Below are 14,650 nucleotides of genomic sequence, written 5' to 3' on the forward strand. Positions count from 1 at the left end.
TATATGAATATGTGTGTATACACCCATTAGAAGTGAAACAAGCTGTCGCCCTTAAAATGTACACGTTTCGTAATTTATATTTGTATGAATTCATGATGCTCCGTCACAAATACTTCGTATGACGATAAATTCACACCTGGTAAAGAATGACTGTTTTGAATTATTACAACAACATGAGCAGACTCCCCGACCTAGACACAAATCACACCTGTCACTCCCTAATAGAGAATGACTGTTTTACAGAAAATCGAATTATTTCAACAAAAGGAGCAGACCCCGCCCTGGATACAAATCATTTGTTATGAAACTGAGGTAGTGTGAAATTTATCTATGCTAGGCACACGAAAATCTGTCGTCGAATGACGTACATTTCATGTTATATTTCTATACAATTGGTAGGACATTTCATTCTAAGTTGGATAGGTTTGACTAAGCACTACTACTGTCAATGTAATTGTTACATTTTTGATATCTATTTATATTTTACTCAAGTATGTGAAAAAAGACACTTTCAATCGTTGTTTAACGTTAAAAGCAATTCGCGAAGCCATATAAGACGGGTTGGCAACAATTCCTTCAAGTTCTAAATTTGTTCTTTTTTATTCTTTTGGCGTTTTTAATGGAATTTTGATCCAGATGCTCAGTCAGTAAAAAATCGGAGTATACACTGAGTCAATTGTGTAAGAACAAACTTTACTCATCAACGACATGGAATTTAAATGGAAAACTGTGCTTCTGTTTCTTGCCATTTTCGTTGCGAGGGTGAACGCACAAGGTTAGTATTCTCAGAAAAAAGTTATAAAGGCTTTTGGTCCGCGTTCCACATAGCATGATTTTCCAGGTAATTTTTTTAAGAAAAGAAAAGAAGCAAAAAAGAAGAAGAAGAGAGAAATGCGCCGAGAACCACGACAACGGAAATGTAGAATATTGCGAATCTTATATCGTGAAGGACGTACAAATAAAATGATTTGGGCTATTAATGAGTTATCGTTTAAGTATTAACATTATCACAAGGAATGGAGCTTACTATGTTAAATATATAAATGTATATATATAATATATGTTTTTTATGTAAATATATAAATAAATAAATAAATATATATCTATATATATATATATATATATATACATAAATAAATACGTTAACATCCCAGCAACCAAAATATAATAAGTATATATAAGAAGTGAAACGAGATATCGGCTTTAAAACGTACACGTTTCGTAATTTATATTTGTATGAATTCATCATGCTCTGCCAGAAATTTGTCGTATGACGATACAAATCACACCTGTCACTCCCTGGTAGAGAATGACTGTTACAGAAAATCGAATAATTTCAACAAAAGGAACAGACCCCGCCCTGGATATAAATCATTTGTCAGAAACTATATATATATATATATTATAGAAATTGAAATATGAAGAATGACGTCATGCGACATATAATGAAGCCACTCATCCAACTGTCGGTGCTCTGCTTGTACGGTAAGAAAGTACCGGCACGTAATACGAACACTATGTCTTTGACATAACTAAAGTGATAAAGTTAACATAAATCACTTGAAAAGGTAATATCGTGTGCCGCATTTGGGTGTCAAAATCGTCAAAAATGTGGCAATGGACTGCAATTTCACAGGTAATACTTAGGAAACGATAGTAGAAGCAATGACATAGAAATCCATTTACTAATGTCGTATGCTCAGCTGCTGTATTGTTATTAACTAGACCCTGGATATAGCAGATATAGTAGATAACACTCAACTTTGTATCAGTAAGTACTAACAGGCCTAATCCTTTATACATCAAGCATATCCTCAGTCAATGGCTCATGATAGATTGACTTGTGTGATTGCAGAATTCGTTACAGCATTTGGTGGGTACATGTGGAAAATATGTGATAATTTAGCAGTAGGGATTGTATGACTGTAAACTTGGTGGACCAAGAGGTCTATAACTAGAAACTTACAGCACATTTATGGCATTGCACTTACATGCTTGCAAAAGTACTGCTTACCCCTTTTCTATATGTATCGATCATAAGAGATTGGGGAGAAAATCTGCACAGAGAGTTCAATCCCAATAGGACCAATGACATGTTGCTTTGTGCTGAACTGTTCTATGGAAATCAATTTTCTAACCGAATCACAGGCACTCCCAAATTATGGCAAATTATGTAAATTGAGTTGGCCATAACTATTATTAAACTTGTCTGTGCATGCTGTAGTGTTTCAGTTGTGTTACATATGCGCTCTTTTACTAAACAAAGCTAACACCTACATCCCAGCATTATTTCATAGTGTTCATAGTATACGACAATAAAAGAAGAGACAAAAAACACGAGACCTAAAAGAGATACTGAACACCGACAACTTTACAATATGGAATGTCATTGAAAAAATATATTTTTAGATGCACATATTTCATGTTCTCAAACCTTTGTGTGGGACTTAATTTTTAATTTCCGGTTTTATCAACATAGTAGATCGATACTACTACGCCATAGCCAAGTAACCAGATTGACAAAGCATTGACTGCTACATCTGCTCAGCTAGACAAAACGTACAATATCATTCATCGGTTATTACTTAGTCAAGATAATAAATAAATAATGGTCACGTTTTTACTGTAAATACCTTTTATTCATTAAAATCTTGGCAGGCACATTCAGGGTTTGAAGAGGGATTTTGAACAAACACAATGCATGATTGCACACAAGTGGAAGAATTTTTGTTTTTGACAAGGACTGTAAAGAGACATTGATGATGATTGGATTTTGAATACTCAGTAAAAAGAGAGAAACCATCTTTGCGTAGATGAAAACTACATTTTTGTACTCTCATCATTTTGCACAGCTCCTCCACAGGATGTCTACGTACAGTAAGTATTGGCTGGACCAATCCCTGAAGCTGGTTATCCGACCTACCTTCTGCTCAGTTTTAGTCCGAGCACGGATGTTGTTGATGACTACCTCTATGAATTCAGTATAGCAGGAGGTCCGACTACATCGGAGGTCATATCTGCCAATGGACCTTTCACCTGGGAATTCACACCATTGAACATTCCAGCCAACCAACCTCAGCTGACGATCGACCATAGACTAGTATCTAGGAGGAATGGCGTGGAGGGTCCTGCTGCAACTATACAAATTGTGACTCAAGACTCTGTCCCACGTGTGTAGTTTATAGTTTCTAACATTTAGGTACATTTCAATGGTTAGAAAGACAACATAGGCCTATTGAAATCCTATCCATATGATTAAATCATGGATGAACACGGGCTAACGTCTTGCCTACTCATTTCGATGAGTATTCAGAGAATAAGTAGACAGGCATGTAATTGTCAGACCCTAGTACTGCTCCAGGGTAGTAGCTTCGCAATTTTTCAAAACAAGCATTTCTGTCACATATTTCATGATTGGGTTTGTGTCTCCTTGAAATCTCTATCAGTGTGTTTGTGTGGCCCAATTTGAAAGGAGCTGATTTATTAACAGGCCTTATTAGGCAGTGGAAGATTGTGAAAACATTCACGATATGTGATCTATTAGAACCAAAGTTATGCAATGGGAAGTCCTGCTTTAGCGTGCAAGTAACTACATTAAAAATATGCTATAAAATGCATTTCCCTTCTTTCTCTGACAGCCTCTCCTCCGCCAGTTGAGGGACGTTTCCAGGCTGTCGGTACAAGAACAGCTATACGATGGGGTGTGGACGCCACTGCAGATTATACCAGTTTTGTAGTGTTCGTTTACTCCCCGGGGGATACCACAGCCATGAGGATGGACCTTGATATTGGCAAAACCAGTTACTTTTTCAACTTCCCCAAAGAGCAGCTGCTCCTCGATTTTTACACAAGGAATGACCGCGGATTGTGGAGTACTGCTGCGACATTTACACAAGCAGATGCAACGCCTGTCTCAGTTGGTAAGGATTGTAAACATTTATTATTTTCTTGAGGCAATATATTGACTTGGAAGCTGAAGAAGAAACAAAGTCAAGTGCATGTTTCAAAAGTAAACAAAATTAGCAAAAAGGAATTGTAAGTAATGTTAAGCTTCAGTCGTGTGAAAGTGTCTTGTGATGTTTGTCAAAAGGGTCTGTTCTCCTGTGCCCTGAGTATGTAAGTGTGTGCATAGTGGGGGCTCTGTCTGCTTTGGATTTTCAGTATTAAATTGAGTGTATGTTAGGTGACATTTGTATTTTCGTGAAGGTCTATATAGGTTGGTTTACACTGCTGTCGCTTTATGCATGCGATTTACTGAAAATGTTTTGGATCTGTAGGTAAAAACCACATCCTTATAGCATTTTGTGACGTAAAATTATGGAGTTTTTAAATTTGTGAAACTTAATTAGTGCAAAGGCAATAGCAGATTGTATGATGTCAAATATATCAATAAATTTTCAATCATTTATCCACAGAAGATAAATAACATTTCTCCAAAAAGTTGCATTTTGATGAAATCTTAAGAACAGAGAATATTGACAGCTGAGAAAACATCCCGCATCTTTTAAGTACCAAGAACATTTAAGATTAAGTAAAGCTTTCGGAGAACATTTGCCCTGATGACATTGCGGATCATCGCCGCGATCCACTTCCTGAAGTAACTGAAAGTTTAGTCAGTGAAATAAATTGCATGTTGATTACAGTAGATCGTATCTTGAGTTTTAAGTACAAGCTATTGAGATCGGGTTTTCAGGGTTCGGAGAGGGAGTTTGATCAAACACAATGCATGATATAAATGATAATCACACATAAGTGGAACTTGTCATGGAGTCACATGTAGTGTCGTAATAAAATAGATTACACACTTGGCGTTCGACAGAGAGTCAGAGTAAAGATGGCGTCGAAGTCTGCTACCAGAAGTTATCAATAAAAACGAGTACACCGTACTGGATTCAACTGTAAACCAATGCCTTGAACTGTGTCCTTATTTGAAACAAGAAGTACTCTACATCACAGAAGTTTTATTTTTGATATGGACTGTAAAAAGACATTAATGATGATTGGATTTTAAATACTCAGTAAAAAGAAAGAATCCATCTTTGCGTAGATGAAAACTACACTTTTGTACTCTCATCATTTTGCACAGCTCCTCCACAGGATGTCTACGTACAGTTAGTATTGGCTGGACCAATCCCTGAAGCTGGTTATCCGACCTACCTTCTGCTCAGTTTTAGTCCGAGCACGGATGTTGTTGATGACTACCTCTATGAATTCAGTATAGCAGGAGGTCCGACTACATCGGAGGTCATATCTGCCAATGGACCTTTCACCTGGGAATTCACACCATTGAACATTCCAGCCAACCAACCTCAGCTGACGATCGACCATAGACTAGTATCTAGGAGGAATGGCGTGGAGGGTCCTGCTGCAACTATACAAATTGTGACTCAAGACTCTGTCCCACGTGTGTAGTTTATAGTTTCTAACATTTAGGTACATTTCAATGGTAAGAAAGACAACATAGGCCTATTGAAATCCTATCCATATGATTATATCATGGATGAACACGGGCTAACGTCTTGCCTACTCATTTCGATGAGTATTCAGAGAATAAGTAGACAGGCATGTAATTGTCAGACCCTAGTACTGCTCCAGTGTAGTAGCTTCGTAGTTTTACAAAACAAGCATTTCTGTCACATATTTCATGACTGGGTTTGTGTCTCCTTGAAATCTCTATCAGTGTGTTTGTGTGGCCTTATTTGAAAGGAGCTGGTTTATTAACAGGCCTTATTAGGCAGTGGAAGATTGTAGAAACATTCTTGATATATGATCTATTAGAACCAAAATTATGCAATGGGAAGTCCTGCTTTAGCGTGCAAGTAACATTAAAAATATGCTATAAAATGCATTTCCCTTCTTTCTCTGACAGCCTCTCCTCCGCCAGTTGAGGGAAGTTTCCAGGCTGTCGGTACAAGAACAGCTATACGATGGGGTGTGGACGCCACTGCAGATTATACCAGTTTTGTAGTGTTCGTTTACTCCCCAGGGGACACCACAGCCATGAGGATCGACCTTGAACTTAGCAGAACCAGTTACTTTTTCAACTTTCCTGTAGAGTCGCTGCTCCTCGATTTTTACACAAGGAATGACCTCGGATTGTGGAGTACTACTGCGACATTTACACAAGCAGATGCAACGCCTGTCGCAGTGGGTAAGGATTGTAAACATTCATTACGTTCTTGAGGCAATCTATGGACTTGAAGCTGAAGAAGAGAAGAAGAAACAAAGTCAAAGTGCATGTTTCCAATGTAAACAAAATGAAAAGAATGTATTATAATAAATGTCAAGCTTCAGTCGTCTGAAAGTGTCTTGTGATGTTGCTGAGTTTGTCAAAGGGTCTGTTCTCCTGTGCCCTGAGAATGTTACTTTGTGCATAGTCGGGGAGGGGGGGGGGGTGGTGTTTGTTGCAATGCAGTTGTCCTAACTGCTTGGGAATTGCAGTATTAAATTGAGTGGATGTTAGGTGACAATTTTTATTCTCTTGAAGACCTGTCTCTGTAGTTTGGATTACAATGCAGTTATCTTGATTTATCCAGGGAATGGATCACAGCACTAGGCGGTCTCTGATGTCAAAACGTTACTTGTTCAATAGCTTCAATTAATTTGGTATTACGATCTTCTGTTTGGTTTATCCTTGAAATGTGATACAATAATTACATCTATGATGTGTAAACCATTTATCCATACATGCAGAAAATATTCTTTCTCAATCTTGCACCTCGAGTAAGCTGTTTCCTCGTCAGAGAATATTAAGCTCTGTTAAAGCGAGCATAATTCCAACTGTTTTCACATTCCAAAGGGATAAATTAACAATAAGAATTAATTAGGAAGTTAATGCTTTGAAGACAGTGTGCAGTGAACATGTACAAAGACTACATACTTATTGAGGTCCATTTCCTGAAGTACAGATGGGGTTTATCAGATGGTAAATCTAAGTCGATAAGCCATGGATTCTATCTAGATGAATAAAGATGTGGAGGACGATTTTCAACTAGCGGTGGGAAAGAATTTGTGTATCTTTTAAAAAAAAGTGTTGCAGCATGTGTATGTCTAATGGTAATCTCTGTAACGGTTTTAAATATTAAGGAGAAGGAGCATAGGGTTTGGTAAAAGTTGCTGCTTGCGCTACTGTAGGGTGCCCACACGGATTCACAGTTTCTTTGAAAGGATTTTCTAGTGACTGGAGTGGGTTTGATCGCTTTATAGAAGCGATTTGCAGTACATGTTCTGGATCTGTAGGTAAAAACCAAGTCCTCATAGCATTTTGTGATGTAAAATTATGGATTTTTTTAAGTTGTGACATTTGGTTAGTGCATCAGGTAACAGCAGAGTAAATGATGTCAAATATAATATTTCAATCATTTATCTACAGAAGAAAATAATATTTCTGCAAAAAGTCGCATTCATTTTGATAAAATCCTAACCACAGTGAAATATTTACAGCTGAAAAAGCGTTCCGCATCTATCAGGTTTCAAGAAGATTCAAGATTACGAAAAACTTTTCGGGGAACATTTCCCCTCCTAAGGACATTGCGGATCACCTGCTGCGATCCACCTTCTGGAGTTACTGAAAGTTTAAGTCAGTCAAACATAGATTACATGTTGATAACAATAGATCTATCTTGAGTTTTAGGTACGAGCTATTGAGATTTGGTTTCTCTTAAATATGAATTTGATATTTGTGCCACTGGAATATTCCTTTAAATTCTTTTCAAATTCCCTTTAAATTCCTTTAAATTCTGTATCCAATCAAGCACCATCTTTGACATCATTCATTGCGCTTTTAGTTATTTTGAACTCACTCAAGTTTGTTGTTGTTTGATTTAGCTGACACCTTGTTCCAGATTAGCCAGCTAACAGAGACTACAATGACATTGGAATGGCAGCACAAACCTGATACGAACATCATACAATACATCATTACCATCACAGACCCTGCAGATCCGGCGCAACTGATTACGAAGACGATTGACGCTTGCGCCACAGCGGAGATGTTCTCAGAGCTATTCCAAAACTTAACCCCAGCAACTGGGTACTCCCTGCAGATTGATGCTATTCAAGACGGAAATATCATTCCTCAACCATACGTCGGTCCGGAAGTAGTTTACACACGTTAGTTCATATTCGCAGTTTTGTGGCCTTAATCAGGGTGGGGTGGAGGAGACGGAGGGTGAACTTTGAGAGGAAGAATTTATCGAACGAGTTTGAGTCGTTGGAGCACGTTCCCAAAGATTAGATAACGGTCTTTATATTGAGAATTTTTGAAAATTAAAACAAGCTGAGTAATATCACCTGCATTTTGGTTTGTGAATTTTTACAAACATAGGGGGATGTCTTACAAAGGAAGCCTACATTTGAGCAAACTATGACACTCTGTTAGATGTAGCCACTAATTAAAACATTTATAATAAGAGTAATGAAGGTTTCCATTCAGTTCTGAAAATTGCTGTTGCCCTGACACCTTTGTCTCGAAATGTGACATGCAAAGAGCTAATCAGATATCTTAAAAAAAACCAATGGACTTGTACAATAAAACTAATGAACTGCATTTCTAAGGGAAGTTTGTATCAAAATATAAAAAGAAACTTGATTCCAATTAATGTAAGAAGTTGATTTTATTTCATTCCATATCATTTACTTTATTTTTCAATACCAATAAACACATTTCGGTTAATTAAGATAAGAATACAGGATGCAAATTTGTGAAAGGAAGTCTTCTAAGAAGTCCTGTGGCTTAAGAAAGAAGAACACTCCTATGCAAGAAAGCAAGAAAGAAAAAATAAGGAAGCAAAGAATAGAACACAAAACAATAAAAATCCAAATCAAGTCAAAGAAATTAAAGAAATTCATCAATATCAGTACTAGCAGTTTTGAGTAGTGTGTAGCTAATCCACTTTCCTTTAGTGAGCCTTGGGAAAGGAGGAGGATTACAAACGTACCTTCGTCTGGATGCTTATCAGGTTTTTATTCTTTGGTGCAATAGGTTTATTTCCTTTGTTTTTTTATTCCCATGTGCAATAAGTATATTCTTTGTTGGCTTTTGTCCTCTCCTCCCTTTTTTCTCATCTCTTCCATGTTTTATGCTTTATCTACTCCTATTCAATGTAATAATTATTGTTTGTACCACTTTTCGGTGCTGAATACAATGTATTTGAATGGGTGCGTCGGGTAAGGAGAGGTGGTACTCTCCATACTCATGGTTTGTTGGATTGCGACCAATGTCAAAGTATTGAATTTAAATGCAGGGAGTAAGTTCATACAGTTCTCACGTCGATTTGCTCATCTACAGCTTCCATCCTGTATCTCATGGTTTTCACCAGCCAATATACAATTGTGCAAAGGAATGGGAAGATTAATAGAGTAAGAGTTACGATAACTTCATTGATCCTCAGAAGGACACTAAAAAAGTAACGAGTAAAACTAAAAAGGAAAGAAAACATGAAAAAGCAGCAAGCTGTGCAGAAAGGGCAAGAAATTCCAAGGAGGAGTATTGACAAGTTAACTATTTCCCTTTTCAGGTCCCTTCCCCCCAGAATTGGCTGTCATAACTCAGACAGGGTTAGACTCAATCAGGTTTGAATGGACACCACCTACCACAGGGAACTTTGATGGCTATGTGGTTGTCCTGAATAGTGACAACAAAAATCAAACATATCTGGATAGCAACACGATGTTCTTCGATGTTAGTGGATTGCAAGCTGACGTTGCGCACGATTTTGGGGTCTACACGTACGTTGGTCCCACCGACCAACAGATATGGAGTGATCTGGGACCTACAGATTTTGTTCCAATAGGTAAGGAAAACCAGATGCTGGAACTATTTGGTAGACACTAAGTCATTATCGTAGAATTGTCTTCATAGAGTAAAGAAAACTTGCTCTGTTTATCACTGTGCAGTTTTAAATGTGAAGCGAGATAGATTAGATAATTATCAACTGTAATCCTCTGTAATTATTATTTTTTTTTTGTGGCAACAGCAGAGTGAATGATGTCATAACTACCATTGAGCTGAAAATATTTTTCGTCTTGCCTTATAATATACCTCTCCTTTCTTTCATGTCGGAAACTTCAGATTTCTAAGAAGCAAAATGTTTGCATTTTGACGAGAATGTAACTGCAGGGAAACCTTGACAGCTAAGCTAAGCAAACATTCCAAATGTATCAATATGGAGAGTATGATAGAAAAGTATAGCATTTGCTGTTTATGACATCACAAACCACCTCCAGTGATACTCTGTGGGAGGAAGAATCAAGGATTTAGCCAGTCGAAATAGGTTTCATTCAATGAACCATATATTGAGTTTAAGGACGAGATATTGAGATGGGAATTTTAACTAACAGTGTGGAGTTTCTGTCTTTGTCATGTATAAGTGTTATACTGTATCGTCCTGCCATCTGAATATCCATTTAAGAAGAAAGATTCTAGTATAAAAATGTATAAATATTTAAGTTAAAAGTTAATAAAGTATACAAAATAACATATAAAAAAAACAAGACGGCGGTTTGATGAACTGTTTTTTCCGTCCCTATATTGACACAAGGCAATCAAGACTAGTCAAAGTTTTCGTTTATAAAGGTATAGATGTTGGCCAATCCTTCAAGTAAAGTGATAAGCATTTATTCGGCTTCATTTCCCACATTTAATTTCTCCTTTTATTAGACTTTCATTACAATATTGCAGACAGTTAAAATGGATTGAGCCACGATGTTTCCAAAACCTTATATAAAAAGGAATTCTCTCTAAATGATTGCAAATTTTGCAATTTTGTATACATGTATTGGGCATTTAGGAGATCTCGCATGGAGTTCACTATTCATGTATCACTTTCTTCTTTATATGAATTAAAGCTCATCGCATGGAACAGTTCTTTGCATTTTACCTTCTCTCGCTTGCTTCATAGCGGACGTTGACGGAAACGTTCAGATAGACAGTATCACTTCTTCAAGTCTGAATGTGCTATGGGACGCCTACCAGAATGCAATGGCTAACCTTATCACGCTGGTGGACGAGAACAACCAGGTGGTGGGTCTGCAACAACTGGACGGCACAGCCACACAGTTTAGCTTCACAGGACTCGATCCTAGCACCTTCTACGAAGCCAGGGTGAAGGTCTTCATTGACAATCAGGCTTTCTATGCAGGCGAAAGCAATGCAAGTACATGTAAGTTGTTTTGTTTTGTTCAAATAAAGAAGAAAAAGAAAACCATGCCATATAGAATGTTGACTGTTAGATCTTAACTTTGAAGATCATTCAGACTCCCGCTTTTTTTGCTCTCCACATTAGTTGCCAGTTCAACAGATAATTCTTTTTTTTTAAATTTTCGAGTCTCGTGTTAAGAATGCCATTTTGAAACAAGGTTTTCGTCGATTTACCCGTTAGTTTTGTTCACTGCGATTGAGTGCATTAATATTACAAGTGATTTATATTATTTAAATTGTCGATCAAACAGTACCTGTAGGAACGCCATCTGGTGTAGTGAATGTCCAGTCTACCACCACTGATGCAATCACGGTCGATTTCACCGAAATCCCAGGAGCAACCTCCTATCAGATCATTTACACAGACAACTTGGGAGTTACCAGAACGCTGACTAGCTTTGCGGGGTCTCCATTTACCATTCCCAACTTGAGTGCCAGTACAGACTATAACATTCAGGTGAACAGCATTGTGCAAGGTGCCACAGAATTGGTCGGCAACGCCCAAGGCCGAACAGGTGAGTGTTATACACTCGTTCCGTGAAATTCGGGATCTCCAGTAAAGCCCCGAGATCCCACATAACCCATTTTGGAGAATAAAATCCTTACAACATCCCCTCTCATTGCACAATGACAAGTTTTGTACACTGAGGAAAAACAAATAAATGATGAAATGCAAATAACTATCAATGTGCTATATATAGCATGATCATGGGCTGTTGTAAGTGGTTATACTTACATTGATATTAAGTATGCAATTACACATGTCTTCTCACATGTTTCGTAATAACATGCACTTTTTGAGTGAATCATATACATGTGTGTATAATTTAATACATGTTAATGCATGTTCTTCTAATATTGCATTTACATGTCACATGTTTATGCCATGGTATTGCATGTTATGTCATTACACATAATATTATGTTTTTGTTTGTATAATTACATATTCATGTGTATAAGTAGTGTACATATAGTTACATGTTATTTCTTGTTATGTCATTACACATAATTAAATATTGTGTGTATAAATTCAATATAATTTATACATATATACCAATTGCGGTTATCATTTTTAAGGGTATTGCATTCTGAGGGCATGTCTTTTGTGTAGATGCCAAAAACCCTCCATAGTGGGATGAGGAATATTGTCAAATTTGTAAATAACCTTGATCAAACCATGGTTAAAACATGGTCAAACTATAGAGATTTGTAGCATGTAATTTACTTATATAAATTTTGAAGAATATTGAAAGAGCGGACATTTTAATGGAAAATTACGAAGGGGGTGTGTATGGGGGGGGGGTGGGGTCTGCTGAGCAGCCCATCTTTGTATGTACAAAATTAGTCTGTCTTTAACATTGCTATGGATGTCGTTTGGCTCAAAAAATATGTTATGTTTTGTATTTTCTATTTTGTGTAAATTTTTTTTAGAAAAAGAGGAGAGGAAAAAAGGGAGAAGAAGAAAGGGAAAAAAGAGGGGGAAAAAAAAGAGGAGGAAGGAGAGGAAGAAAGGGAAAAGAAAATAAGGGAAGGTAGAGCGAAAAAGGATAAAAGGAGGGAGTAGAAGAAAAACGCCAAGACACCGGGAAGAGAAAGAGGAACATTGACATAATTACAGCGCTGATCCCTATTATATACACATGATCCTCACCCTACTCCTTACACCGACAACTTCATTTTTGACGTTACCATTTTTCCTCTCTCACTAATATATAAGTTTGTTCCCTTTTCTGGATTTTCCTTCTCATTACGTTTTAAATTATAATACGTTTACATATACGTTCATATATATGTATATATATATATATATATATATATATATATATATATATATATATATATATATATATATATATATATATATATGTATATGTATATGTATATGAATATGTATATGTATATGTATATGTATATATATATATATGTATATATATATATATATATATATATATATATATATATATATATATATATATATATATATATATATATATATATATATATATATATCACAAGGCAATCAAGACTGGTCAAAGTTTTTTCATAAAGGTAAATGGTGTCCATACCTACAAATAAAATGATAAGCATTTATTCTGCTTCATTTTCCACATTTATTTTCTCCTTTAATTAGACTTTCATTAAACAATTTCAGACAGTTAATAAAGGTTAAGCGATGCTTTAAAACCTTATGCATGTAATCTCTCTAAATTATTACAAATTTGCAATTTTTTATGCAGGTATTGGGTATTTAGGAGATCCTGGAGTACAATATTCATGTATCCATTTTTTCTTTATTCATTAATGCTTATCGCATGGTCACCAATTAACTGGCGCGTAGCCAGGAATTTGCCAAGGGAGGGGCGAACCTGTAGGCAAACTATCAGAGCCGTAAATTCTGCATTGAAAACTATTTAAGTGTAGAGCCACCATAAACTGGCGCTACGCGTACAAGAATGTTTTGGCTGAAAATGCCTCCCAGATCGCTGGAAATGTCACTTCCCAGGCCTTGTAAGTTGCATCTACCCTTACATTACTAGCGATATCATACTATGTTCTGTATTGCGGCATTATTTCCCCCTTGGCTACGCGCCTGCCGATTAAAAGACTTGTGCATAGCATCTTTGCAGCTTTCTAATTTTCCTAATCGGCTTGTGGCAAACCTTCACCCAGCTACGAAAAAGACAAAATAAATAAGGAGAAAAATTAGATCTAGATTTATCCATACCAGACATTTTGGTTAAACGAAAATTAATGTGGAGTTTCTCCGTTACACCGCTCCTTCTTTCTCAAACTCCCACCAAATTCGATCTCATAATGGAAGTCTTGATCCGATTGAAAAACTCGTGAAGCTTTGCACACATGATGGTGGATAAAATGGGGAACAACAGTCTGCATATCGGGGCGGGGATGGGGAAGGAGCCATGTGCCCTGGCTTGGATACGGCTCTGCATGGAATCGTTTCGAAATCAAGTACGGTAATCGCTGTATGCATCAAACACATACCATTAGCTTGTGTGCCATTCTTGCATGGTGGTTGTCTTGGGTAATTTTAATGCCAAAATAGCACTCTGCGGAGATGTCAACTATAAAACTATTCACTCAAATCATATTGCAAACAGCCGTTTACAACCAACGACACTTTTAGAAAAGACAACCACCAACTCAGGCAAATCATTCCATTCGTTCACAACCCTATTAAAAACGAATTAGTTTTTTTTTACGAAAGACAAGTTAAGTTAAGACAATGACCTGGAGTGTTACTACTCTGGGGAAAACTGTAGTCACTAAATGCTTAATTATCAAATCCATGGATAATCTTGTACAACCTATATCGAATCCAAATTATTTGCTCCATTGACTGATCATATGCACACAATTCTGCTTACTTCTGTTCGACCGAAAAAAAAACCCGCTTAGAAGTGATGTTCACTTAGCAGCTGCAGGCTATAT

The 14,650-nt window shown here is 36.8% G+C and overlaps 1 protein-coding gene across 1 annotated transcript; it reads left to right on the top strand.

The window, feature by feature from the left end:
• Window positions 1-9: 9 nt before the first annotated feature.
• LOC139959977 (uncharacterized) lies at window positions 10-12,976 on the top strand. Its single transcript, XM_071957941.1, has 10 exons — window positions 10-775; window positions 2,853-3,170; window positions 3,639-3,920; window positions 5,087-5,404; window positions 5,870-6,151; window positions 7,828-8,112; window positions 9,519-9,794; window positions 10,902-11,162; window positions 11,452-11,715; window positions 12,632-12,976. The coding sequence occupies exons 3-10, from the start codon at window positions 3,770-3,772 to the stop codon at window positions 12,724-12,726; spliced, it is 1,932 nt and encodes a 643-aa protein (XP_071814042.1). The 5' UTR covers window positions 10-775; window positions 2,853-3,170; window positions 3,639-3,769; the 3' UTR covers window positions 12,727-12,976.
• The last annotated feature ends 1,674 nt before the right edge of the window (window positions 12,977-14,650 follow it).

This window comes from Apostichopus japonicus, chromosome 19, assembly GCF_037975245.1.
Source record: "Apostichopus japonicus isolate 1M-3 chromosome 19, ASM3797524v1, whole genome shotgun sequence".
NCBI lineage: Eukaryota > Metazoa > Echinodermata > Holothuroidea > Aspidochirotida > Stichopodidae > Apostichopus > Apostichopus japonicus.